The sequence below is a fragment of the Chiloscyllium plagiosum genome, unplaced genomic scaffold (genome assembly GCF_037043375.1).
Source record: "Chiloscyllium plagiosum isolate Xiang-an unplaced genomic scaffold, Cpla_swu_hap1 HiC_scaffold_38, whole genome shotgun sequence".
In the NCBI taxonomy this organism is placed as follows: domain Eukaryota; kingdom Metazoa; phylum Chordata; class Chondrichthyes; order Orectolobiformes; family Hemiscylliidae; genus Chiloscyllium; species Chiloscyllium plagiosum.
In genome coordinates this window covers 12,270,021-12,297,084 of record NW_028270176.1, presented here as the reverse complement: position 1 = coordinate 12,297,084, position 27,064 = coordinate 12,270,021, and the positions used below count along the sequence as shown (strand labels likewise).

The 27,064-nt window shown below is 44.8% G+C and overlaps 1 protein-coding gene across 13 annotated transcripts in view; it reads left to right on the top strand.

The window, feature by feature from the left end:
* LOC148138994 (uncharacterized) overlaps nt 1-19,529 on the top strand; it is a 53,282-nt gene extending 33,753 nt beyond the window's left edge. For 9 of the 13 annotated variants that reach the window (XR_015753698.1, XR_015753697.1, XR_015753687.1 and 6 more), the window contains 3 exons: nt 5,275-5,389; nt 12,479-12,688; nt 16,909-19,529. Coding sequence is in view for 1 of the 13 variants with exons in the window: in XM_087980990.1 (XP_087837116.1) it covers nt 12,479-12,618 (140 nt within the window). In the remaining 12 variants the exon portion in view is untranslated. Of the gene's footprint in view, nt 1-5,274; nt 5,390-8,122; nt 8,253-12,478; nt 12,689-16,908 lie in introns of all 13 variants that reach the window. The other 4 variants (XR_015753690.1, XR_015753696.1, XM_087980990.1 and 1 more) reach the window with 2 other exon arrangements.
* Nucleotides 19,530-27,064: the final 7,535 nt, after the last annotated feature.

Sequence of the window (27,064 nt, the reverse complement as noted above, 5' to 3'; positions counted from 1 at the left end):
ATATCTTCATAGCGCTGTACACTGTCAGCGTTTTAGGAGTTAAAGATTGTGGTGATGGAAAAAACAGCAGCCAAAGAGCAGGAGAGTCAACGTTTCAGGCAAAATACATTCCTGATGAAGTTAAAAATCACACAACACCAGGTTATAGTCCAACAGGTTTATTTGGAAGCACACTAGCTTTCGGAGCGACGCTCCTTCATCAGGTTATAGTGGAGGGCTCAATCCTAACACAGAATATAGAGCAAAAATTTACATGATGCTTAGATTAGAATCAATCTAAGCATCATGGCATAGACAGAGAACACAGGGGGCCAACACCTTCAACATATTGTCTAGCTATCACCATTGTTAACAGCTAACCCGAGAATACAACGTTTTAAAAAAAAGGTTTTGTGATTTACACATGAAAAAAGTGAAACTATCACCGTATTCTAATTGATGAAAGGCTTAACAGACAATCAATTTTTCAACGTATAATTTCAGTTACATCACACTATAAATTTTTGCTATAAATTCTGTGTTAGGATTGAACCCTCCACTATCACCTTATGAAGGAGCGTCGCTCCGAAAGCTAGTGTGCTTCCAATTAAACCTGTTGGACTATAACCTGGTGTTGTGAGATTTTTAACTTTGTACACCCCAGTCCAACACCGGCATCTCCAAATCATTCCTGATGAAGGGCATTCCATCTGCAGTCTTGACTTTCTCCGAGCATTTTAGGTGTGTGTACTCACAAAAATGACAGCAGCCTGTGCTACAGTTAAGTGCAGTGAGGGAATAGGAGGGAAAGCAAATGAAATTCATTACCAAGAATTGGGATTACATTGTCTTCTCTCTGACAATTAAGAAGCAAGCACTGGGTACACCCATGCTCCAAGGATATATGAATTGGAATAGAACTAGATCTTTGAACTTGCTCTGTCATTCAATACAACCATGGCCATAACGGATTGGATCTTAAACGACGATGAGACAAGTTAGTAAAGAGAAAGTGCTTAGTGGCATGCTGTAAAGACAACAACCTCTCCTTTGATGTCAGCAAAATGAAGGATCTGATCATTGACTTCAGCAAGTAGAGTGGAGGACACATTCCTGTATGTATCAATGGTGCTGAGAAGGAGATGGTCGAGAGGGACAAGTATCACCAAATGATCAATTCTGGCCCATTCACATTGATGCTACAGTTAAGGAAACAGACTAACACCTCTACTTCCTCAGAGGGCTAAGGAAATTCACCACTGCTCTAATTGATTTTTTTCTAACTGCACCATAGAAAGTGTGCTATCTGGATGCATCACAACTTTGTATGGCAACTGCTCTACACATGACCACGTGAAATTACAGAAAGCTGTGAATGCAGTCCATCACGCAAATCAGCCTTCCAACTAGTGACTCTGTCTATACATGCCTCTGACTTGGCAGAGCAGCCAACTTATTCAAATATCCCTCCCAACCCAGTTATACTTTTTTCCATCATGCAGAAGATACAAAAGTTTGAAAATATGTACAGATTCAAGAACAGTTTCCTCCCGCCACCCCGCCACCCCCACTGTAATCAGACTTTTGAATACACCTCTCATATTAGACTTTACCTTTCTCTGCACCTTCTCTGTAGCTGTAACACTACATTCTGCATTCTGTTCTACTACCCGGGTGTAGTTGTGCAAGGTAGGATTTGTCTGGAGAGCACGCAAACAATATCTTTCACTGTATCTCAGTACATCTGCAATAAGAGTTTCAATGTGAGTATATTTCAGTCAGATCTCAAGAGAGTTTTAAATCTCTCAAGGATATGAGAAACAGCTTGGAGCTCATACACAAGATCAGCCACGGTTGTACTGAATGGCAGAGCAAGTTCAAAGATCTAGCCATGTCCTACTTCAGCACGGATTGTGAGAAGCTTCACATATCTGCGCATGTTGTATTTGAAATGCTGAGATGTAACGTTTACCGCAAAGTCTTCCAGCCCATGTGTGTGCAGCCAAAGTTTACCTAAAGTTAAATATTGTTACAACATGGGGTAAACTCCTCTGCAAATTTAAACCCAACAGCTCACTTCGCCCCATAATCTGTTACATTTGGAGAGGCAAAGAACTTTCCTAGAGGTCACTATTTAAAGTAAAGAATAAAAATTGTCAATTTTTAAGTCCAAAAGAGAACATGAGACAACTACTTACAACACCTTTGTCTTAAACCTATCTTTTACTCCCACTCTACAAGTCTGATTAAAAAAAAATTAAGATTTACAAATAAAAAAAGTCATTTTCCTCTGTAGATATTTCTAAGTCGGTTTTCTTCGGTCTTCTGCTGTACAAATTTCTTATGGACAGACACCTGAACAGACAGCTATTCAGCTAGCAATCTATACTTGTTGGTGTTCTAAGCCGTTCTCTCCCTAACAGTTCAAAATGTCCAGTTTTAGACCTCAAAACATCGGACCATTTCATTGGTTTAATGTCATCAAAACATTAAATTCAAATTAGATTGGATTTTGGTCTCTGGGGCATTACTTAAACTGATTGGCTAAATTTGAATTTGTTTATGTACCATGGCAACACGGCACAGCTATTTGTGTCAACCAGAAGTACATTTTTAAATTGTTCAGCACACCCTGTGCTTTCAGTCCTTGCCAGCTTCCTCTCTCTCAAAAAGGTACAGTTCACAACTACACCTTCATAACAATATTCTGTGCCAACTTTTCAGAGGTACCTTCCAACTTGAATGGCCTTGAGTGCTATACTACACCCACACCAGCTCCCAGCTCCCAGCCCTGCCGAGTTTTCACCATCCCCCCAGACCTCCCCCTCACTGAGGACGAACGATCGGTCCTCAGCAAAGGACTCACCTTCGTCCCCCTCCGTCCACGCATCAATGAATTTAATACACGCCGTGACATCGAACAATTCTTCCATCGCCTCCGCCTCTGAGCTTACTTTCATAATCAGGACTCCCGCCCACCTTCCGAGGACCCCTTCGCCCACCTCCAACACACTGCATCCACCTGGACACCCCGCGCTGGCCTATTACCTGCCCTCGACCTCTTCATTTCCAACTGCCGCCGGGACATTAACCGCCTCAACCTGTCGACCCCCCTCCCCCACTCCAACCTCTCACCCTCACAACGCGCAGCCCTCCAATCCCTCTGCTCCAATCCTGACCTCACCATCAAGCCAGCAGACAAAGGGGGCGCAGTGGTAGTCTGGCGCACTGATCTCTACATCGCTGAAGCCAAACGCCAACTCGAGGACACCTCTTCCTACCGCCCCCTTGACCATGACCCCACCCCCCATCACCAAACCATCATCTCCCAGACCATACACAACCTCATCACCTCAGGAGATCTCCCACCCACAGCTTCCAACCTCATAGTCCGGGAACCCCGCACTGCCCGGTTCTACCTCCTTCCCAAGATCCACAAGCCTGACCACCCTGGCCGACCCATTGTCTCAGCATGCTCCTGCCCCACTGAACCCATCTCTACCTACCTCGACACTGTCCTATCCCCCCTAGTCCAGGAACTCCCCACATACGTTCGAGACACCACCCACGCCCTCCACCTCCTCCAAGACTTCCGTTTCCCCGGCCCCCAATGCCTCATCTTCACCATGGATATCCAATCCCTCTACACCTCCATCCGCCATGACCAGGGCCTCCAAGCCCTCCGTTTTTTTCCTCTCCAGACGTTCCCAACAGTACCCCTCCACCGACACTCTCATTCGTTTGGCCGAACTGGTCCTCACCCTTAACAATTTCTCCTTTGAATCCTCCCACTTCCTCCAGACCAAAGGGGTAGCCATGGGCACACGTATGGGCCCCAGCTATGCCTGTCTCTTTGTTGGCTACGTAGAGCAGTTGATCTTCCGTAATTACACCGGCACCACTCCCCACCTCTTCCTCCGCTACATTGATGACTGCATTGGCGCCACCTCGTGCTCCCGCGAGGAGGTTGAGCAATTCATCAACTTCACCAACACATTCCACCCTGACCTTAAATTTACCTGGACCATCTCTGACACCTCCCTCCCCTTCCTGGACCTCTCCATCTCCATCAGTGACGACCGACTTGACACTGACATCTTCTACAAACCCACCGACTCCCACAGCTACCTGGATTACACCTCTTCCCACCCTACCTCTAGCAAAAATGCCATCCCGTATTCCCAATTCCTCCGCCTCCGCCGTATCTGCTCCCAGGAGGAGCGGTTCCACCATAGAACACACCAGATGGCCTCCTTCTTTAGAGACCGCAATTTCCCTTCCCACGTGGTTAAAGATGCCCTCCAACGCATCCCATCCACATCCCGCACCTCCGCCCTCAGACCCAACCCCTCCAATAGCAACAAGGACAGAACGCCCCTGGTGCTCACCTTCCACCCTACCAACCTTTGCATAAACCAAATCATCCGCCGACATTTCCGCCACCTCCAAACAGACCCCACCACCAGGGATATATTTCCCTCCCCACCCCTCTCCGCCTTCCGCAAAGACCGTTCCCTCCGTGACTACCTGGTCAGGTCCACGCCTCCCTACGACCCACCCTCCCATCCTGGCACTTTCCCCTGCCACCGCAGGAACTGTAAAACCTGCGCCCACACCTCCTCCCTCACCTCTATCCAAGGCCCCAAAGGAGCTTTCCACATCCATCAAAGTTTTACCTGCACATCCACCAATATCATCTATTGTATCCGTTGCTCCCGATGCGGTCTCCTCTACATTGGGGAGACTGGGCGCCTCCTAGCAGAGCGCTTTAGGGAACATCTCCGAGACACCCGCACCAATCAACCAAATCGCCCAGTGGCTCAACATTTCAACTCCCCCTCCCACTCTGCTGAGGATATGGAGGTGCTGGGCCTCCTCCACCGCCGCTCCCTCACCACCAGACGCCTGGAGGAAGAACGCCACATCTTCCGCCTCGGAACACTTCAACCCCAGGGCATCAATGTGGATTTCAACAGTTTCCTCATTTCCCCTTCCCCCACCTCATCCTAGCTTCTAACCTCCAGAAACTCGATCCCCTGACCTGTCCGGACTTGTCCGACCTGCCCAGCTCCTTTTCCACCTATCCACTCCACCCTCTCCTCCCTGACCTATCACCTTCATCTCCTTCCCCACTGACCTATTGTACTCTATGCTACTCTTTCCCCACCCCCACCCTCCTCTAGCTTATCTCTCCACGCTTCAGGCTCTCTGCCTTTATTTCTGATGAAGGGCTTTTGCCCGAAACGTCGATTTTGCCTGTCCTCGGATGCTGCCTGAATTGCTGTGCTCTTCCAGCACCACTGATCCAGAATTGAGTGCTATACTACTTCACCTGAAGACTCCAATGCCACGAGCACTGTGAAATGTTCCGGGACTGAGGATCGCTGCATTAGCACTTCTACCCAATTTGGTAATTACACATTTAAACTGCTACAGAGTTAAGATAACAGATTTAAATGCTTCATTTGTGTTCAAGGAGTTAATTCAGTTGGTTAAAGGGATATCATGGGGGTGGCTGGGAGCTGGATCCAGAAAATATTTCAGATGAAAAGTGTGTGTCGCAGGAGAAGCACAGGAGGTCAGGCAGCATCTGAGGAGCAGGAAAATCAACATTTCAGACATTAACCCTTCATCAGGGGGCAGGGAAAGGGGGCTGAGAGATAAATAGGAGTATGGGGTTGGGGATGAGGAAGCTGGGAAAGCAATAGGTGGGGGGTGATGGTGATAGGTCAGAGGAGACGGTGGAGTGGATAGGTGAAAAGGAAGATGGACAGGTAGGACAGTTCAAGAGGGCAGGGTGCCGAGTTGGATGGTTGGATCTGGGATGAGGTGGGGAGAGGGGAAATGAGGAAACTGGTGAGGTTGACGTTGATGCCATGTGGTTGTAGGTTCCCAAAGTAGAAGATGAGGTGTTCTTCCCCCAGGCATCGGGCAGCTTGAATTTGACGGTGCATGTCCTTGACGGAGTGGGAGGGGGAGTTGAAGGGGTCAGCCACAGGGCGGTGAAGTTGTTTACTGTGCGTATCCCAGAACGTTCCCTGAAACATTCCGTGAATTGGCGTCCTGTCTCCTCTGTGGTCTCTGCAAAATGCCAATAGGAGTGGGGAGAAAATATCTCTGGGGTTTGATTGTAGGTGGCAGAAATAGCGGAAGATAATGTGCTGAATCTAGAGATTGGAAGGGTGAAAGGTGAGGGTCGAGGCGGGGGTTGTCTATCCTTGTTGGGGTTAGAGGGGTGAGGTTCAAGGAGGGAGGTGCGGGAAGTAGAGGAGATACGCTGGACAACATTGTTTATTACATGGGAGAGGGAATTGCGGTGTTTGAAATAGGAGGCCATCTGTAGGTCTCCTCTACACTGGGGAGACAGGATGCCAACTCGCTGAACGTTTCAAGGAACATTTCTGGGACACGTTCCAAACAAACCCACCACCCTGTGGCCGACCACTTCAATTCCCCCAAGAACATGCAAGTCCTGGGCCACCTCCACCAATCGGACAAATAATTGGCTTAACAGCAGGAAACAGTGATAGCCGAAAGATGTATTTCTTATTGGAGGCTTGTCACCAGCAGTGTTCCACAGGGATCAATACTGGGCCCTCTTATGTTTTGTCCTTTATACAAGTGACTTGGATCAGAATATAGAAAGCATGGTTAGTGAGTTTGTAGATGGTGATGATAAACAACGAAGAAGGTTTTCTAAGATTACAAAGGGAATCAAGTGGGTCAATGGGCCGAAAAGTGGCAGATGGAGTTCAGTCTAAACTTCAACAAGTATAGACTCAGACTCCTCAAACATTTCTCATATGTTAAACCTTTCATTACTGGGATCATTCTTGTGAACCTCCGCTTGACCCACTACAGAGCCAGTACATTCTTCCTGAAGTATGGGGCCCAAAATTGCTTGCACCACTCTAAATGTGGTCTGACCAGAGCTTTATAAAGCCTCAGGAGTACATCCTTGCTTTAATACTCTCGTTCTAACATTGCAGTTGCCTTTCTGACTGCCAACTCAACCTGCAGGTTTATTTTGAGAGAATCCTGGACTAGAGTTCCCAAGTACAATTGCAATTCAGACTTCTGAATTTTCTCTCCATTTAGAAAACAGTTCATGGCTCCATTGTTCCTCCCAAAATGCATGACCTCACACTTTCCCACATTGTATATCATCTACCACTTCTTTGCACACTCTCCTAACGTATCTAAACCTTTCTGCAGCATCTTCATCTCCTCAATACTACCTGTCCCTCTACCTATCTTTGTATCATCTGCAAAACTTCTTTTAACTCCTCAAAGAATTCAAACAGATTTGCCAGGCATGACTTCCCCTTGATGAAACCATGCTGACTTTGCCCTATTTTACCATGCACTTCCAAGCATTCAGAAATCTCCAGCGGACTCCAAAAATCTTCCCAACAATCCAGGTCAAGTTAATCAGCCAACAATTTCTTGTCATTTGTCTTACTCCCTTCTTAAACAGATTGGGTGGGGGGGAATATTAACAAAACAGAGGGCTGACATCAGCTACTCCCACATGCACATTTTCATGTAACAGAGCTGTCCTCCCACTCATTCAGTTTACACAACTTCACTTAATTTTCCATTGGAATAGTTGTATTACCAGTATTTGCCCCAGCTTAAAATTCCATTTACTTTCCTGTTAATGGTCTTTAAGTAGCTAATAAAAAGTTTTATTGTATTTGAAAATTAGCTTACAGAGAACCTTGAACAATAATTTCAGGACCCGTCCACCACTCCTGCACCCTGCTCAAAGTGCTGCTGACTACCTGGCTCAGGACACCACCTCTCTCGCCCCCTTGCTCCTCAAGGTGATACCAACTGCCTGTCTCAGGACCCTCCTCTCTTGTTGTATCCATCTGGAAGTTTTATAAAATTCCACCAAATTACTTTCAGTTATATGCAAGATCTAGCAAGGAGTGTGTATTCCTAGACTGGTTTGCCTGGCCTGACCTCCTATGCCAAGTGTTTGCAGTTCATTTGAATGAAGTAAAACATCAGTTTCTAGCTTGTCCTGCTGTGCAGTTTCTATCATTCAGTTGTGGTGGTACAGCAACATTCAATGAGGTAATAGTTCTTATTGTTGAAGAAGATATCAACATATCATAAATGACTCTGTGCCGAACAGGGGGAGTTGAAGCAGAATTAAGAGGCTGTTCATCCCCAGGAAGATTTGACATCACACATGAGGATGCAGTTCAGTCATATGCCTAAGTGCTGTGAGAGCAACCTGTGCAACAAGGCCACACTCTTTCCAGGTAACAATGACAAACATATTTTCCAAGTCTGTATTCAGTCACTTCATGTGAACCTTCATAGACAAGCAACACTGTAGCTCAGTGGTTAGCATTGCTCCCTCACCAGGGAGGTGAGTTTGATTCCAGCCTCAAAAGACCATCTGTGCAGTGTTTGCATATTCTCCCAGTGTTGGTATAGGTGCGTAAGGAGAGGGAGCACATGCATGAGGGATGTTGCACCAACCTGCCAACATTCTAACAAAAACAGCCTCAGGTCCCTCAGCCTTTCCTTGCAAGACCTTCCCTCCATACCACGCAACACCCTCGTAAATCTCCCCTGAATCCTTTCCAAAGCTTCCACATTCTTTCCTATAATGCGGTGACCAGAACTGTATGCAATACTCCAAGTACAGCCACACCAGAGTTTTGTACAGCTGCAGCATGATCTTGTGGTTCCGAAACTCAATGCCTCTACTAATAAAAGCTAACACACCGCATGCTTTCTTAACAACCTTATCAACCTGAGTGGCAACTTTCAAGGATCTTTGTACATGAACACAGATCTCTCTGCTCTTCTAGTGCCAAGAATCTTACTGTTAGCCCAGTACTCTGCATTCCTGTTACCCCTACCGAAGTGAAGCACCTCGCTTTTCCGCATTAAATTCCATTTGCCACCTCTCACCCCAGCTCTGCAGATTATCCATGTCTCTCCATAACCTACAACATCCTTCGTCACTATACACAACTCTACCAACCTTGGTGGCATCTGCAAATTTACTAACCCATCCTTCTATGCCTTCATCCAGGTTATTTATAAAAATGATAAAAGTGGATCCAAAACAGATCCGTGCAGTACCCCACTAGTACTGAACTCCAGGATTAATATTTCCCATCAACCACCACCCTCTTTTCTTTCAGCTAGCCAATTTCTGATTAAAACCACTAAATCACTCTAACTTGCAAGTCTCGAGTGCCCCAACTGACCCATTACATCTCATCGTAATGTAAGCTGCCTTCTTCCTCTTGACAAGAGATTCAACGTCTTTAGTAAACCACAGCTCCCTCGATTGACAACTTCCTCCATGGATGTAAGTTTGCTCGCTGAGCTGGAAGGTTTGTTTTGAGATGTTGCGTCACCACAATAGTTAATATAATTAGTGAGCCTACAGTGAAGCAGTAGTTGTATGGCCAGCTTTTTATTTGTGTGTTTAGGTTTCTTTGGGCTGGTGATATAGTTTCCTATGGTGATGTCATTTCCTGTTCCTTTTCTCAGGGGGTGGAAAATGGGATCCAAGTCAATGTGTTTGTTGATAAAGTTCCATTTTGAATGCCATGCTTCTAGGAATTCTTGTGCATCTCTTTGGCTTGTCCTAGGATGGATGTATTGTCCCAGTCGAAGTGGTGTCCTTCCTCATCTGTATGTAAAGATACTAGTGAGAGTGGGTCATGTCTTTGTGGTTAGTTGAGGTTCATTCCTCCCTGCCTGAACGGTATATATTTATCATCAAGGACCTGCAGTAACTGGATTTCCTTCCCCATTCTGTCCATCCCAAATCTTGCCTAATTGCACCATAATTGCCTTTCTCCCAGCTATAACATTTACCCTGCAGTATATACCTATCCCTTTCTATCACGAAGGTAAACTATCTCCAAAATGTTCACCTACTTTCAAATCTAAAACCTGGCTGGGTTCATTGCCCACTACCAAATCTAATGCGACCTGGCCCCTTGTTGGCCTGTCTACATACTGTGTCAGGAAACCCTCTGCACATATTGGACAAAAACTGACCCATCTAAAGTACTTGAACCATAGTATTCTTAGTCAATATTTGGAAAGTTAAAGGCCCCATAACAACTACCCTGTCACTCTCGCTCCTATCGAGGATCATCTTTGCTCTCCTATCCTCTACATCTCTAGAACTATTTGCATGCCTATAGAAAACTCCCAACAAGGTAACCTCTCTTTTCCTGTTTCTAATCTCAGCCCATACTACCTCAGTAGATGAGTCCTCAAAAATCCTTTGTACAACTGTAATACTGTCCTTGACTAACAGTGTCACACCACCCCCTCTTTTACCATTTTCTCCGTTCTTACTGAAACATCTAAATCCCAAACCCTGCAATAAACATTCCTGTCCCTACTCTACCCATGTTTCTGAAATGGCCACAACATACCTTGTCTATTTATCCTATCCAGGCCCCTCATGATTTTATAAACTTCTATAAAGATTTCCCCTCAGCCTTCGACACTCCAGGGAAAACAGCCCCAGCTTATTCAGCCTCTCTACAGTCAAACTCTCCAACCCTGGCAACACCCTTGTAAATCTTTTCTGAACCTTTTCATATATGTTAGAAACGAAAATCGCTTCTCAATAATCGCTCTAGACAAATTCAGGAAAACAAAGTTTTATTAGCAAGTCTGCAGAGTTGGGCACCGTTCTGAGAAAAAGGCGCCCTGAGGCTAACAAAGTTTCTCATTAAATACAGCACAAGTCCCTCCCCTCCTTGGCTCTAAAGAGTCACGAGGTTCACATTCTAAACCGTCAGTATTTTTCCATTCTGCACCCTTATCACAATGTCTGCAGATGTCTCCCGAGTTGTTTTTCTACCCTGTAGTCTTATCAGTCAAGGACTTATTCTTCTCTGTCAGAGTTAGTGGTCTTATCAATCAAGGACTTGTTTTTCTACTCTGTCAATGTGAGTGGTCTTATCAATCCGTAGCAGCAGATGTCTCGTCCTTTATTATAGAGAAGGATGTTTTACCCTACCCCTATGGCTCTATTCCCCTTAGACTTTGGGGTCATGCACATCTCAGTTGTTTGTACCGAAATCGTCTCTCACAATATACATATACACCAACATGCATGAACAGAGGCACATCCCCATAAACACACACACACACACACACACACTCAGATTATAGTCCCAGCACCTCCCATCTCACGTCACAGTAGTTATTCATCCGCTGCGACCCCAACTCTACTCATCCCTGTCTGTGTAACCTCACCCAGTCCCTACATCCCCTCCCCATCTCTGTAACGTCACCCAGCTCCAACAGCCACCCACCACCCCCTAGGGCCTCCTGTTCTTTACTCCACCAACACCCACACCGTTTTCCCCAACTCCCAGCTGGACCAAATCTTCATATGTCCAGGGCTTAGGATCCCAGTCGATGTGTCTCGTCTCAGACTCAGGCACTACTTAAATGCGCATCATCCCTCTACCGCACTCTGTGCCTAACTCACTGTTTACGGTCGATGTTCTCCTTTAAAACTAAAACCTCCCACTGGAGGGAGGTAGTGTAAGAAATGGGGAAGTGTATTGTTTTTGCAGATATAGAAAAGCAAGAGAGTGGTTATGTGCAGAAAAGGGGAACAGGGAAAAATATCAACTAGGCAAGCATTAGGGAAATATATCTTTATCTTTAATATATAATTGTGGATAATTGAATACTAACTTTAGTGCAGAATTATTAAAGCAAATAATTTCTTTCATCACGGCACGGTGGCACAGTGGTTAGCACTGCTGCCTCACAACGCCAGAGACCCGGGTTCAATTCCCGCCTCAGGCGACTGACTGTGTGGAGTTTGCACGTTCTCCCCGTGTCTGCGTGGGTTTCCTCCCACAGTCCAAAGATGTGCAGGTCAGGTGAATTGGCCATGCTAAATTGCCCGTAGTGTTAGGTAAGGGGTAAATGTAGGGGTATAGGTGGGTTGCGCTTCGGCGGGTCGGTGTGGACTTGTTGGGCCGAAGGGCCTGTTTCCACATTGTAATGTAATGTAATCTAATCTAATCGTGTTTTAAATCATTTAGTCTCAGCAAAATAGCTGAGATAGCTGAAACGCATAAACTAGGCAAGAAAAGATACATTGTCAAAACGTATGTTCAGGAATGGAATGTACCTATGAACAACGGAAGATGTTACAAGCAAAGTAAAAGAACATCAAGATACAAGTTTAGCCTTATGTCAGCACTTAGAGGGAAAGGTTGCCAACTTGGAGAAAAGGGGGCAATAAAGGGCGGAGCGCAGCTGGGTAGTGGTAGAATACAATAAGAAAGATTGGATAATGTAAGAGTCGGGAGAGGTCACCTCACGCAGCTCAAAAGTATAACTGTGTACTAGTTTGAATGTTCATTGCTCATTTGCTTCTGCATTTGATGCCCTTTCTTGCAAGATCGTAGAATAAATGGTCTTGTTTCCAGTTTTGGTGGTCTCGTCTAAATTTTATTGATTTTGTTTCTAACAGATTTGGGGGCTTGTTCCGGGATCCCAAGCTCCGGTCACTTGGCATTTTTGGGAAAACTGAGAAGGTGCACCTCGCTGATTTCAGCGGTCTCTAGTTTCCCTCCTTGCGGCGGTGGCTTGGGCGAGCGTGATCCGGACTGATAGACCCTGGAAACAAAACGGGCAGACGCGGCAGGTTCGGTCGGGTGACTCTTGTGTGCACAAGACCCGGGTAAGAAGGGTCTTAAAAGATTTATCCGGGCAACCGGGGTAGGCAGCGGTATTTGCTGCCAGTCGGATATATCCGGGGATCCAGGGGACCAGGGTAGGCAGCGATAGTTACTGCTGCCAGTTGGATATATCTGGGGAATTGCTGCAGGACAGGGCGCGCTGACATGCAGTGGGAGGTTTGGTCGGGTAAGCGACCGGGATAGGCAACGGTAGTGGTTGCCAGGTATTGCCGCAGGAAAGGTTGCGCTGATTCGACCAGGTAACTCTTGTGCACAGACCAAGGTAAGAAAATTGACCTTTAAGTATTACCTTGGTGGTCGGGGACGTACAAGAAGTACGGGGAATTGGCAACATATAAAATAAAGTATTTAATTGGCTAGATTAATCTGACAATTAAGGTGTCTACCTGATTCGATCACCCAGCCTTAGACCGATTGTTAAGAGGGGAAATCCCCCACGCGAAGGTCAGGACCCTGAAGTGGGTGTGGAAGAAGGTGACACCGGACCTCAGTCAGGTTAATTAAATTACATAAAGAAATGGCCGAGTATTGAAATGAGAAATAATAATAGCGATTTAAGTGTCGAAGGGGACATGAGAGGGACGTCCGAGGACCACATCCCAACGGACAGTCCTTTCGGAAAAATGTTAAGAGATTGGAAGTACAATCCTCAGACGCGAGGAAAGGATAAAAACAAATGATAAAATGTCAATGAAAAAACAGCCTTACAGTCAGGAGGAATCAGATTATGCTTCGTGTCAGAAGGGCTAGTAGCTGAAGGGCTACTAATGGTACACTTCGTTACGAACTTATAGCCAGACATCCAGAAAAGTATTCAAAAGCTAGAGGAGTCGTTGCGGGAAGCTCAAAGTGTCTGTGAGGTACTGTGTGTGAGTGTGAGAGTGTGGGTGTGAGAGAAAAACGCTGTACAGCTAACAGAAAGTTTAACCCTTTGTGATTCGGTTTGAATGCACATTCGTTTGTTGGAGGTTGAATGTTTGTGCTTTGTTCCCTGCAGCTTGAGATCTGGGATTGTTTTGAATCTGATTTCTATTATGGAAATTTTAACATGATTTCGTTTAAGGTGAAGGATTTTACAGATTATGAAATAAAATGTTAACTCCTGCTCTTTTTACAGGTCATGACTGCCTAACTATTAGTTTCTAACTAATCTCTTATCCTTACATAAAAGCGATTTATGGAGGACAGTTGAAGTTTTAACTTAAATAGACAAATCCTTTTAAGGCAGCTCTGGTTATTCCACGACCTCTAGCATTGTAATTGAGCAATGACAGGTCAGGATTACTTGGGAGGACTAGTTTTGGATTTGAAACGGGGGACTGGAACCGGGTGGTGGATTTCAGAGTCGGGAACTGTGTGCATTTTGAATATTAAACACTGAGTAAATAAATTTACAATATATAAATATATATTTACAAGTAAGATTCCAAAATGTATAGTTAGGAACAGGCTTTAAAGAAAAGAAAGCATAAATTGATAAATGATATTTGAGATTACAGGGAGCAAGAAATATTGCAATATTTCTTTTAAAAAAAAATCAAGGTCTAAACAAAACATTGGGTGATGAGGAATGGCCACGAGGTGGCCGTAAAGCGGTTCAGTTGGTTAAATCGGCTCTGGCAACGTAACATGAGAAGCAGAAACAGAAGGCAAAAATAATGATAGCCACGGTTGATGAGGTAATAAAGAAAAGGACAAAACTAAAAGGAGAAGGAAACCAAAATGGTGGTGGGCAGCATGTTGAAAATAAAGGGAGGAAAAAGGATCGGGGAGGAGATGGTAAGGGGTCTGGTAAACGGGAACAAGGATCAAAGTGGAAATCCCCACAGGCGGGATGTTATTACTGTGGAAAGACAGGTTACTTTAAGAGTGTCCAGATCTGAAAAAAGAAGTAAAGGCAGTGCCGTTTATGAACCTTGATGAAAAATAGGGGTGTCAGGGGTTCCTGCTCCTGGGGACCCACCAGGAACCCTTGATAAATTTAAAGGTGGGGCCTTACAAAGAGGACGTAGTTTTCCTAGTCGATACGGGGGCAGCAAGGTCATCCTTAAATTTTAAGCCCAAGGGAGTGGGAACGAAAAAGTTAATTGGATTATGGCAACAGTTTTGTGATGAGAGGCACGAAGAATGAGTTTTGTGTTCATGACAAGATATTGCCACCAAATTGGGGATCGAATTTACTGCAAATGGTGCTATAGAATCTGTTGAGGTTCTTAAAAATGAATGTGCTCGAGCAAAACAATTACAGAAACAGAATGAGAAATCACAAGTGACTGGTAAACAAACAGAACTGCGCGATTACAGTTGTTAAAATGTTTTAGTCACTTGTGGCATTTCCGCCCTGAATTATATAATATATATCATTAATAATCAATATTTATAATAAATCAATTGTATTAGCCTGAATCAATATTAATTGGCAAGATTCCTTCACACATTCTCAGTGACCTGTCATATTGAGTCATGGTTAATTTAAAACATGACTGCATTAATTCATTGTTAATTAAAGAATGGAAAGCTACATTACTGGCCAGAGTGTGTGCAGGCAGAGGCAGCAACAGCCTTATTGGTAGAGGAGAGTCAGAAACTTACTTTTGGGGGAGCCTTAATAGTCAGCACCCCACATCAGGTACAGACCATACTAAATCAGAAACCAGGTCAATGGCTCACAGACTCAAGGATCTTGAAATATGAGACAATCTTAATAGAGCAGAATGACCTTGTGTTAGTCACAGACAGTTGCTTGAATCCAGCTGCATTTCTGTGGCAGGGAGAGGGGGTGGCCCTTGGCAATCCAGAACATGACTGCCTTGATATTACTGAATATCAGACTAAAGTGTGAATGGACTTGAGACGTACCGTTGCATGCGGGAGCTCAGTTGTTTATCAATGGGTCCTCCCGGATGATTGAGGGTAAAAGGCACAATGGATATGCTGTAGTAGGCGGGATAGAGAGAAGCGTTAGCGAGGCTGATAGACTGCCTAACGGCTGGTCAGCCCAAACTTGTGAACTCTGTCCTAGAAAGAGCTCTCAGAACCTTAGAAAACAAAAAAGGAACAGACTCCAAATATGCGTTTGGAGTGGTACATACCTTCGAGAAAAATTTGGCAAGAAAGAGGACTGATAAATAGCAAAGGAAAAGAACTAGCTCATGAGAAATTGATAAAACAAGTGCTGGAATCCCTGTTACTCCCGAGAGAAATAGCAATAGTTACATCAGAAGGGGAATGAACCGGAAGTATGCGGTAGCTAAAGAAGTGACCCTGAATCCACAAGGAGCAGTGATATACTCCCTAATACCTACAATTCCAGATCTCCAGGGTGCCCCGTTGTTTACTGCAAAGGAGGAAAAGGGACTAAAAGATTTAGGAGCTGCAAAGACAGCAGCTGGGTGCTGGATGTTACCCGATGGGAGGGAAATGTTGAATAAAATGATGATGCAAGAGAGTATGGCTGTCCTACATCAGGGGAGTCACTGGAGAGCGCAAGCTATGTGTGACATAGTGTTAAGGAAGTATGGATGTAAAGGGATATACACCTTAGCTAAGCAGGTATGCTCAGGATGCCTGACTTGTCAAAAGATTAATAAAAAAGTAACGGGGGGGGGGGCCAAGAGGTGGAAGAAACCCTGGGGTAGGACCTTTTCAAAGAATACAGGTCGACTAAGCAGAATTACCTCCAGTAGGGAAACAAAAGTACTTATTAGCCCTAATGGATCACCTAACTGGGTGGGTGGAGGCATTTCCATTGTCCTCAGCTACCTCAAAGGGAGTAGTGAAAACTTTTTCAGAACAAATAATTCCTCGATATGGAGTGGTGGAAAGTATAGATTCAGACCAAGGTAGCCATTTTACCTCTAAGATCCTACAAGAAGTAATGGCGGGATTAGAAATCTTTTGGAGAATTCCACACTCCTTGACACCCGCCTTCCTCTGGACGGGTGGAACGAATGAATCAAACCTTAAAGAAGCAATTGTCTAAGCTAGTCCTAGAGACTCGATTACCATGGACAAAATGTTTACCTATCGCGTTGCTACGCATTGGGACTGCGCCTAGACGTGATATAGGCCTCTCTCCTTATGAGATGATGTTTGGATTACCTTTCTTGGGTGGAAGAGGGGAATTACCAACTGTAGAGTTCAATGATAAGTTCTTAAAGAACTATATTGTGGTACTCGACTCTTCTTTGTCTGTCCTTAGGAAGAAGAGTCTGTTGACCCAGGCACCTCCACTTGAGTTCGACAACCGGGTGATTGGGTCCTGATCAAGACCTGGAAAGATACCAAACTGCACCCGAGCTGGGAGGGACCATTCCTAACCCTCCTGACTACTGAGACAGCTATCCGAACTGCTGAGAAAGGGTGGAGTCATCACACTCACATTAAAGGTCCCGTGAACACCCCATTGGCGGAGTGGCATGCTCAACCTACAGATAACCCTCTGAAAATTAAGCTAAGAAAGAAGGAATGAACTGAGACAAAAGACTCTTTAAACGTCGGATGATATCTATTGTTATTAATTGTAAGGGCTGTGTGGACTCACCTCTCCCTGGTGCCTAAAAGATTAAGACAGATAGACAGGACGGTAGGCAGGGGTCAGAGATGGGCGGACACTGGTATAGTATTGTAATGTTAGTAGTACTAACTGTTCAAGGAGGCGGGAAAAATCACTTCACTACACTATGCCAAAATTATGCTGAACAAGAGGGACTTCCCGACTGTTGGGTCTGTGCAGAGGTCCCACACAATGGCGAATGTGGGCTCCCCACCGCAGAAATACCGCTCACCAAAAGAGAAAAGTGTACGATGTATAACAATTTGACTCAGGCTCAAATGATACAAAGTGGAGATCTGACAGGGGTAAATGTAACTTCGTGGGATGATTCCCTAGACCAGCCCCGAAAACCCAGGGTGCTATCGATGGCCTTAGGGTTTCCCCACCAAAAGGAGCAGTAAATACCACCTGTTTCTGTAATCAGAATGATGCCTTACCCTTCCAATTAGGAAAATCATCTTGTGTCTACACCAGCCAAGCCACTGCCACGACCACTCCCCGAATATTAAACGGAACATATTGTGTATGCAGCCTGAAGGCCTATCCATTTATTCCCGGGGAAAAATAAATTCGTGTGATCAAATGTATAGGAATGCATGCATGTTATGATGTTGATGAAACACTGCCTCAAAGCTAGAAAGGCTGGAGTGGCTGCTGTTACCTCGCTTATATAGTTCCTCACCTCCGACTAGAAAACATGAGCACAACCTGAGAAAGGAGGGGGAAATAAGACGCAAGGCTCGAGAGGTCTCTGAAGGAGACCGTCTGCTGTGGACACTATTCCCAAACTACGGTACTGCAAGGGCAGGGGTAGAAATACAGAAACTGGCGGCTGCCCTTGAGAATTTAATTAATGATACCGTCGATGCACTGGGAGAAACTCAGTCCCAAATATCGGCCATAATCACCGAAATGATTGCTACAAGACTAACAGCTTCACAGAATCGAATGGCTTTGGACTATCTCTTGGCTGAAAAAGGGGGAACCTATTCTCTGATTGGTGAAGAATGCTGCACTTTCATCCCATTCCATAGTGAGGAATAGTTGGTAGGTGAGGACCAGTGAGGGGCGGGGCTCAAGGGCGAAGGAGCGGGAAGTGGAGGAGATGCAGTGGAGAGCATGGTCGACCTCGTCTTGGGGGAAATTGCGGTCTTTGAAGAAAGAGGCCATCTGGGTTGTTCGGTATTGGAACTGGTCCTCCTGGGAGCAGATGTGGCGGAGACGAAGGAATTGGGAATATGGATGGCGTTTTTACAGAGGGCAGGGTGGGAGGAGGTGTAATCTAGGTAGCTGTGGGAGTCGGCCGGTTTATAGTAAATGTCTGCGTTGATTCGGTCGCCTGAGATAGAAATGGAGAGGTCTAGGAAGGGGAGGGAGGAGTCTGAGATGGTCCAGGTAAATTTGAGGTCAGGGTGGAAGGTGTTAGTAAAGTGGATGAACTGTTCAACCTCCTCGTGGGAGCACAAGGCAGCACCGATACAGTCATCGATGTAGCAGAGGAAAAGATGGGGGGTGGGGCCAGTGTAGTTGTGGAAGATGGGCTGTTCCACATATCCTACGAAGAGGCAGGCATAGCTGGGGCCCATGGCTACTCCTTTGGTTTGGAAGAAGTGGGAGGATTGGAAAGAGAAGTTGTTCAGAGTGTTGACCAGTTCAGTCAGTCGAAGGAGGGTGTCAGTGGAAGGGTACTGGTTGGTACGGCGGGAAAGGAAGAAGCGGAGGGCTTTGAGTCCTTCGTGATGGGGGATGGAGGTGTACAGGGACTGGATGTCCACAGTGAAGATAAGGCATTGGGGACCGGGGAAGTGAAAATCATGGAGGAGGTGGAGGGCATGGGTGGTGTCCCGAACGTAGGTGGGGAGTTCTTGGACTAAGGGGGACAGGACCGTGTCGAGGTACGCAGAGATGAGTTCGGTGGGGCAGGAGCAGGCTGAGACAATGGGTCGGCCGGGGCAGTCAGGTTTGTGGATTTTGGGCAGGAGGTAGAAGCGGGAGGTGCGGGGTTGTGGGACTCTGAGGTTGGAGGCGGTGGATGGGAGATCCCCTGAGGAGATGAGGTTATGGATGGTCTGGGAGATGATGGTTTGGTTGTGGGAGGTGGAGTCATGGTCAAGGGGGCAGTAGGAGGAGGTGTCCACAAGAGTCAGGAGGGGTGACCTCACGCAACTCAAAAGTATAACTGTACTAGTTTGAATGTTCATTGCTCATTTGCTTCTGCATTTGATGCCCTTTCTTGCAAGATCGTAGAATAAATTGTCTTGTTTCCAGTTTTGGTGGTCTCGTCTAAATTTTATTGATTTTGCTTCTAACAGTAGGAAGCGGGACTCAGGCCGTTCAACCCATCACCGTGCTCTGTAATTAATAAACAAACCATTACAGGTTCACTTACAGTTTGGAGTTTCACTGAATAAATACAAGTTTTCTCATTTTTGAAGAATCCCTCTGTTTCCCGCCGCCACGGACGGTTTATTAATCGTCATCGCACACCGAAGGACCCGCCCTCTGCACGTGCGTTAATTGTCGATAGACCAATAAAAAGAGCGGACCGTTGAGTGAAGGCAGGAGTGACCAATAGAGAGAGAGAGATGCAGTGACTGAAGGCGGGGTTGACCAATAGAACGAGGGTAATCAGTGACTGACGGCAGGCATGGCCATTGGTGAGAGCGAAACCGTACCTGAAGGCGGGACTGACCATGGGGGAAAACGGAAAACCTTGACCGACGGATGATCTGCCCAATAGTAATTGAAAGAGGCGATGACTGGGGGCAGGTCTGTCCAATAGAGAGAGAGAGGGTGGGGGCCGTACTACATGAATGACATTGAAGTGGAGTGATCAGCAGACTGCAGCATTGTATCATTTTCAGCACAATAGGGAAAGGCATAAGGAGGCAGAGAGAGGCTCTGAGAAGGAGCAAGTTATTGCAGATGGAATCTGTACCCAATGTAACAAATGCTGGAAACATTTGTTGTTTTCAAAAAAACTCTTGAGACTTTTATTCATACAGTCTTAATTCCCCCCAGGAAGAAGTGTGTCCCATTGCAGGCAGAGCTGGTCAAACACACACTCACTCACACACATAGACAGACACAATGTCCCTCCGTCTGTTGGCAGGGAAGAGGTTGAGCAGACTAACAACAGTGAAGAACAGTGATAGTGGATAATGGGGATCGTGTAGCTGTAATATATCTGGATTTCTGGAAGGCATTTGCTAAAGTGTCGCACAAAAGGTTAATTGACAAGGTTGGATCAAATGAGATTGGGGTAATTTATTAGGAGAAAGTGAGGTCTGCAGATGCTGGAGATCAGAGCTGGAAATGTGTTGCTGGAAAAGCGCAGCAGGTCAGGCAGCATCCAGGGAACAGGAGAATCGACGTTTCGGGCATAAGCCCTTCTTCAGGATTCCTGAAGAAGGACTTATGCCCGAAACGTCGATTCTCCTGTTCCCTGGGGTAATTTATTAGCTTGAATAGACCACCGGCTGATGGACAGAAGGCAGAGAGTCAGGATAAATTTGTTTTTGTCTGGATGGCAAGAAGTACCTAGTGGGGGTCACAGGGTTCGGTCCCTGGACCCCAACTATTTACAATCTACATTAACAACTTGGAAGCAGGGATAGGAGACTCTATAGCCACATTTGCGGATGACACAACAATAGGTAGGATGGTAAATTGCAATGAGGAAATAAGAACCTTCCAAATGGATATAGATAGGTTAGGAGACCAGGCCAAAACATGGCAGAAGGAGTTTAACATGGATAAGTGTGAGGTCAGAGTCAAGAATGTGGTGCTGGAAAAGCACAGCAGGTCAGGCAGCATTCGAGGGGCAGGAAAATCGACATTTCGGGCAAAAGCCCTTCATCAGGCAGGCTGTACAGTTGCAACAATACTTCCTTACCTTTATATTCTATTCCTTTAGCTATAAAAGCCCACATTCCATTCACTTGCTTTATTATCTGCTGTACCTGTGTGCTAGTTTTCGGTGACTCATGAACGAGGACACCTCGATCCCTCTGCACCGGAGCACCCCAAAGTCTCTCCTCATCAGATTCCTGATGAAGGGTTTTTGCCCGAAACGTATGCTGCCTGACCTGCTGTGTTTTTCCCAGCACCACACTCTCGAATATGATCTCCAGCATCTGCAGTACTTACTTTCGCCTAAGTGTGAGGTCATGCATTTTGGTTGAAACAATGGGAAGGCGACCTGTTTTTCTAGATGGGGAGAGACTTCGGGGTGCTCTGGTGCAGAGGGATCTGGGTGTCCTCATTCATGAGTCACAGAAAGCTACCACACAAGTACAGCAGATAATAAAGAAAGTGAATGGAATGTGGGAGAAAATACTTCTCCCAAAGGGTTGTGAATCTGTGGAATTTGCTCCGCCAAAGTGCAGTGGAATGCTGGTAACAGTTAGTAAATTTAAGGGGGAGTTCGACCGATTTTTAGTTGGTAATGGGTTGAAAGGATGTGAAGAGAAGGCAGGAAAATAGGGGTGAGGAGCACATCAGCCGTGACTGATTGGCAGACCAGACTCGATGGGCCGAATGGCCTAATTCTGCTCCTGTATCTAATGAATGTATGAACAATCTCATGCCCATTTGTTCAATAAATTTGTGCAATAGATCTGTGTAACCACTTAATGTCCATTTGTAAAATGCATTGATATGCATGAAGGCCCTACCTTGTAGAAACTCCTTGTAGGTTCACTATCCCCAACAGCATTCCTTCCTACTCCCACTCCCCACCTCCAGCTGCACCATTGAGACTACAATCCCTCCTACAACGTAACCCCTGCATTATGTTCCGGAGCAAATATCCCAGATTACCCTTTCTGTTGTTGACTGTTGTTTATTCTTGGCAGTACAGACTTGATGGGCCAAAGGCCCTCTTCTGTACTGTCTGACTCTATGATTATAAAATTGCTTCTCTTCAGTACTGTATCCACATACCCTGTGTTGGATCTATGTCACCAGGGTTTGACATTAGTTGTGTAACCTTCAGAACTTTAATACCTATCCATGGATTTAAATAATTAACAATAACTCTTTCTAGAGTAAACTGGTTGCTGAGATGAAAGGGACAGCAACGAACTAGAGGAATTAAAGACAACATGCCAATTAACCCTGGAAAAGGGAATTGAAGCAACATGACCTATTTTCTGGGAGAGGGAGGGTAACAACGACTTGATTTCCTGCTGCCTCATGACCATTCAATAAGAGAAAGGATGGCCTGGTTGTGGTCGTACCTGCACTCTCCTCCCTGTCTCTGTAAGCTTTGTTTCACTTGTCAATGAAAGAACTGTCTAGAATCATAGAATCCCTACAGTGTGGAAACAGGTCAATTTTGTTGCTGAACTATGTAAAGGCATGTTATCTAACTGTTCAGACTAATACTCACACAACTCACACACACGCATACTCACTTTTTTATTTATAAACAAAAAGTTAACAACTTTTAAACCAGCTGCCCTTGTTGAATCCTTTAATCAGTTAGGAGGTAAACTGCTGCTTAAAATGGAAAAAACAGATTCCTTTCAAGTCTTTATCTTTAGATAATTAAATTTTTATCAATGTACAAGGGGTGATATCCTAGGTTAGACAATTGTCACAAAGCTAGTCCCTTTTTTTCCTAAAAGCTGTTCCTTGGCTCAAGGAGACTCTGTTCTTGATTTTGTTTGGATGGGCAATAAACCGGGCTGGGCTCTGATCAGTCTGGTTTGGTACAGAGATGGAAAGGATTTTGAGGGGCCTTTTGTTTATATGTAAACAGATGAGACTTCAGGCCAAAGTGGTCATGTTTTAGAAATGACCTGTAGAAAGAAAGGGGAGTGATCAGCTCTCTAGCTGAGCTGAGCAGTTTCAGTTCAGTCTTGAACGGAGAAGTTCAACAGAGAACTGTGTGAAAACTCTCTCTCGTTTCTGCCTCTGAACTTCAACCTGTAAGAATGTGTGAGAGACGATTTCGGTACAAACAATTGAGATGTGCATGACCCCAGAGTCTAAGGGGAATAGAGCCATAGGGGTAGGGTAAAACATGCTTCTCTATAATAAAGGACGAGACATCTGCTGCTACGGATTGATAAGACCACTCACATTGACAGAGTAGAAAAACAAGTCCTTGATTGATAAGACCACTAACTCTGACAGAGAAGAATAAGTCCTTGACTGATAAGACTACAGGGTAGAAAAACAACTCGGGAGACATCTGCTGCAGACTTTGTGATATGGGTCCAGAATGGAAAAATACTGACGGTTTAAAATGTGAACCTCGTGACTCTTTAGAGCTATAGGGGGGAGGGACTTGTGATGTATTTAATCAGAAACTTTGTTAGCCTGGCTCGCCTTTTCTCAGAAGGGTGCCCAACTCTGCAGACTTGCTAATAAAACTTTGTTTTCCTGAATTTGTCGAGAGCGATTATTGAGAAGCGATTTTCGTTTCTAACAAATGTGTTTTATTTATACTGGTTTTTAAAGGGAGTTTGCTTATCGGGACTGTTGTGTCTATTCGGAACAGCATAATTAAGTCTAGTTGGATAGGCTGAGTTCTGTAGGGATTCTTTATTCTGTTCTTTGGGTTTCATTGTGTAATTTTGTGACTAAATTTTTGTCTGTTTTAAAATCTAGTAGTCAACCTAGCTAACTTAATCCGGGTAATTTTCACTGTACACTTACCAAAACAAATTGCAAAGTTATGGTCTGGGGCTGCCTGCTTAAGAATGTTTTGAGTGGTCTGGCCTAGTCCATAACAGCCTGGGGGTTCTTTGCAGGATTTTAAACAGCGAGTGGTAGGTGCTAGTGTCTTTATTTCGGGTGTTGGTTTGGTTGTGTAGACAAAGCTTGGGATAGGAATGGCTCTTTCAGTCGCCAAATGTTTTCTAGGTGTGGATGCGGTGACTTTGGATGTTTTGCAAAGAGTGAATGAGACCAAGTTGCAAGAATTAGCAGAGAAGCTGGAATTGGAACTGCCTGCTTCTGCGAGGAAAGGAGAGATCATTACAGCAGGAGGTCAGCATTTAAACTTGCTGGGGAAACCCATCAGAATCTATAGAGATGGCAAGCATTCAATTGCAAATGAAGCAGCTTGAGCTAGAGGCGAAAGAAAGGGAAAGGGCAGCAGAAATGAAACCGTTTGAGGTATGATGAAAAGCAGAAGGTAGGGAAAAAGACAGCAGAGAAAGAAAAACAGAGAACTTTTGAACTTCAAAAACTGACACTCAAAAAAGAAAGTCAGCGTAAAAGGGTGGAGATAAAGGCTGAGGGGAGGCTTACCGAGGAAGAGAGTGAGGATGAGCAAGCCCCTGGTTTCAGAAGCCGAGTGAGAAACTGTTTCAGTATGCTCAAACATTGCCTAAATTTGATGAGAAGGATGTGGAAGCCTTTTTCATTTCATTTGAAAAGGTGGCTAAACAAATGCAGTGGCCAATGGCAATGTGGGTTTTGTTGATTCAAACGAAACTTGTAGGTAGAGCTAGTGAGGTATTTGCATCAGCATCAGAGGAGGTGAAAAAAGCCATTTTAAGTGCATATGAGCTTCTACCAGAAGCCTATAGACAACGTTTTAGGAATCTAAGGAGGGACCCTGGTCAAACCTATATTGAGTTTGAAAGGATCAAACAGAGTAATTTTGATAGATGGATAAGAGCTTTAAAAATCGAGCAAACCTATGATGCCCTTAGAGAGGTCATTATTTTGGAGGAAATCAAAATTTCACTGCCTGAAGTAGCGCAAACTCATGTGGAAGAGCAGAGAGTTAAAACAGCAAGGTTAGCAGCTGAAGTGGCTGATGATTATGAGCTGGTCCATAAAACACGGTTTGACTTTCAGAATCAATTTCAGTCCATGAGGGATAGAAACTGGGGCAAAGACATATCCTCACGTGGAAAGGGAAAGGTAGATCTCAGTGAAGATCATAAGGAGAACTTACTACAGGGTAAAAAGGAAACCCTTGAGGGGGACAAAGAAGTTAAAAAGCTCTGCTGTTTTCATTGTAATAAAATGGGCCACATAAAATCAGTGTTGGTGGGCTAGGAGAAAGTCAGTTGTAGAAAACCAGACAAGCCTGGAAGTTTTGTTGGACTAGTAATAAAAAGCACAAGGGAAGTTAGAAACTGCCTCAGAGTGTGTAAGATGATCAGAGGTTGTTTAAAGAGAAAGTGCCAAATTGCTTACCTCAAACAAAAAGTGGGAAGAAGTATTTACTAACAATAGTGGATGTGTCGACTAGATTTCCAGAGGCAATCCCATTACACAACTTCACAGCTAAAAGGGTTGTAGAAGAATTACTTAAATTTTTTACTAGATACAGACTGCCAATAGAGTTCCAGTCAGATCAAGGATTAACTTCACATTAAACTATTCAAGGAGGTTATGGCTAACTTGGGAATAAAGCAATTCAAATCTATTGTGTACCATCCGGAATCACAGGGAACGCTGAAGAGATGGCATCAAACACTAAAGACCATGTTGCGGGCTTATGGTCAGGAATATCTAGATGATTGGGATAGGAGAATGCTGCTTGTAATTTTTGCGATCAGAGATGCACCGAATGAATCGAACAAATTCAGTCCATTTGAATTAATTGTTGAGCATGAACTAAGAGGACCGTTAAAACTGACTAAGGAGAAATTAATAGGTCAGAATTCAGAGGCCACCCATTTGGACTATGTGTCAAATTTTACAGAACGATCAAATCGAGCTGGTGAGTTGGCTAGACAGCATTTAAAGGTAACACAGCATACAATGAAACAGGAAGCGGATAAGAAATCACAAATTCACAATTTTGCAATTGGGGATAAGGTATTGGTTTTACTTCCAGTAACAGGTGAGCCTTTAAAAGCAAGGTTTAGTGGACCTTATCAAATTGAGAGGAAATTGAGTGAGGTGAACTACTTGATAAGGACTCCAGACAGGAAGAAATCTCACAGAGTGTATCAAAGGTATTTTGAGAGGGAAGGAAAGCAAGTGGAGAAGGTGTTAATGATTACAGCACAGAAGGAAGAGCCAAGCTCAGAGGATTCTGAATTGGACATTCCTCAAATCAAATTGGACAGTGAGGAAGTTGTCAAAAATTGGGATACATTATTGAGTTACCTTCCACAAGAAAATTGAAATGACCTGAAAGAGTTATTACGATCACATGGGGAGATATGCGGAAATAAACTGGGAGGTACTAACCTAATTGTGCATGACGTAGATATAGGAGATGCTGTTCTGATTAAGCAACATTTTTATTGGCATAACCCTCTAAAGTTGGCACAGATTTAGAAGGAGATAGAGTGCATGCTCCAAGATGGCATAATCCAAGTGAATTACAGTGACTGGAGCTCACCTATGGTCATAGTGCCAAAGCCAGATGGTACCCAACAGTTATGTGTGGACTATTGCAAAGTCAACGCCGTTACAAAGACTGATGCATATCCAATTCCATGGTTAGAGAACTGTGTTGAAAAAGTGGGACCAGCAACTTAGATTTCTAAGTTGGACTTGCTCAGAGGCTACTGGCAAGTACCTCTGTCAGAGAGAGCAAAGGCAATTTTGGCTTTTGTAATGCCAAATGGACTATATCAGTTCAAAGTCATGCGATTTGGTTTGAAGAATGCTCCAGCCACATTTCAGAGATTGACTAATAAGCTATTTGCTGGATTACTCAACTGTATGGTGATTTTTAGTCACTCATGGAAGGAACATTTATCAGACTTGTTCGATCGACTTTGGAAGGCAGGCTTGGTGGTGAATTTGCCAAAGCCCAAGTCACCTTCCTGGGCCATGTTACTGGACATGGGCAAATGGCCCCATTGGATGCGAAAAT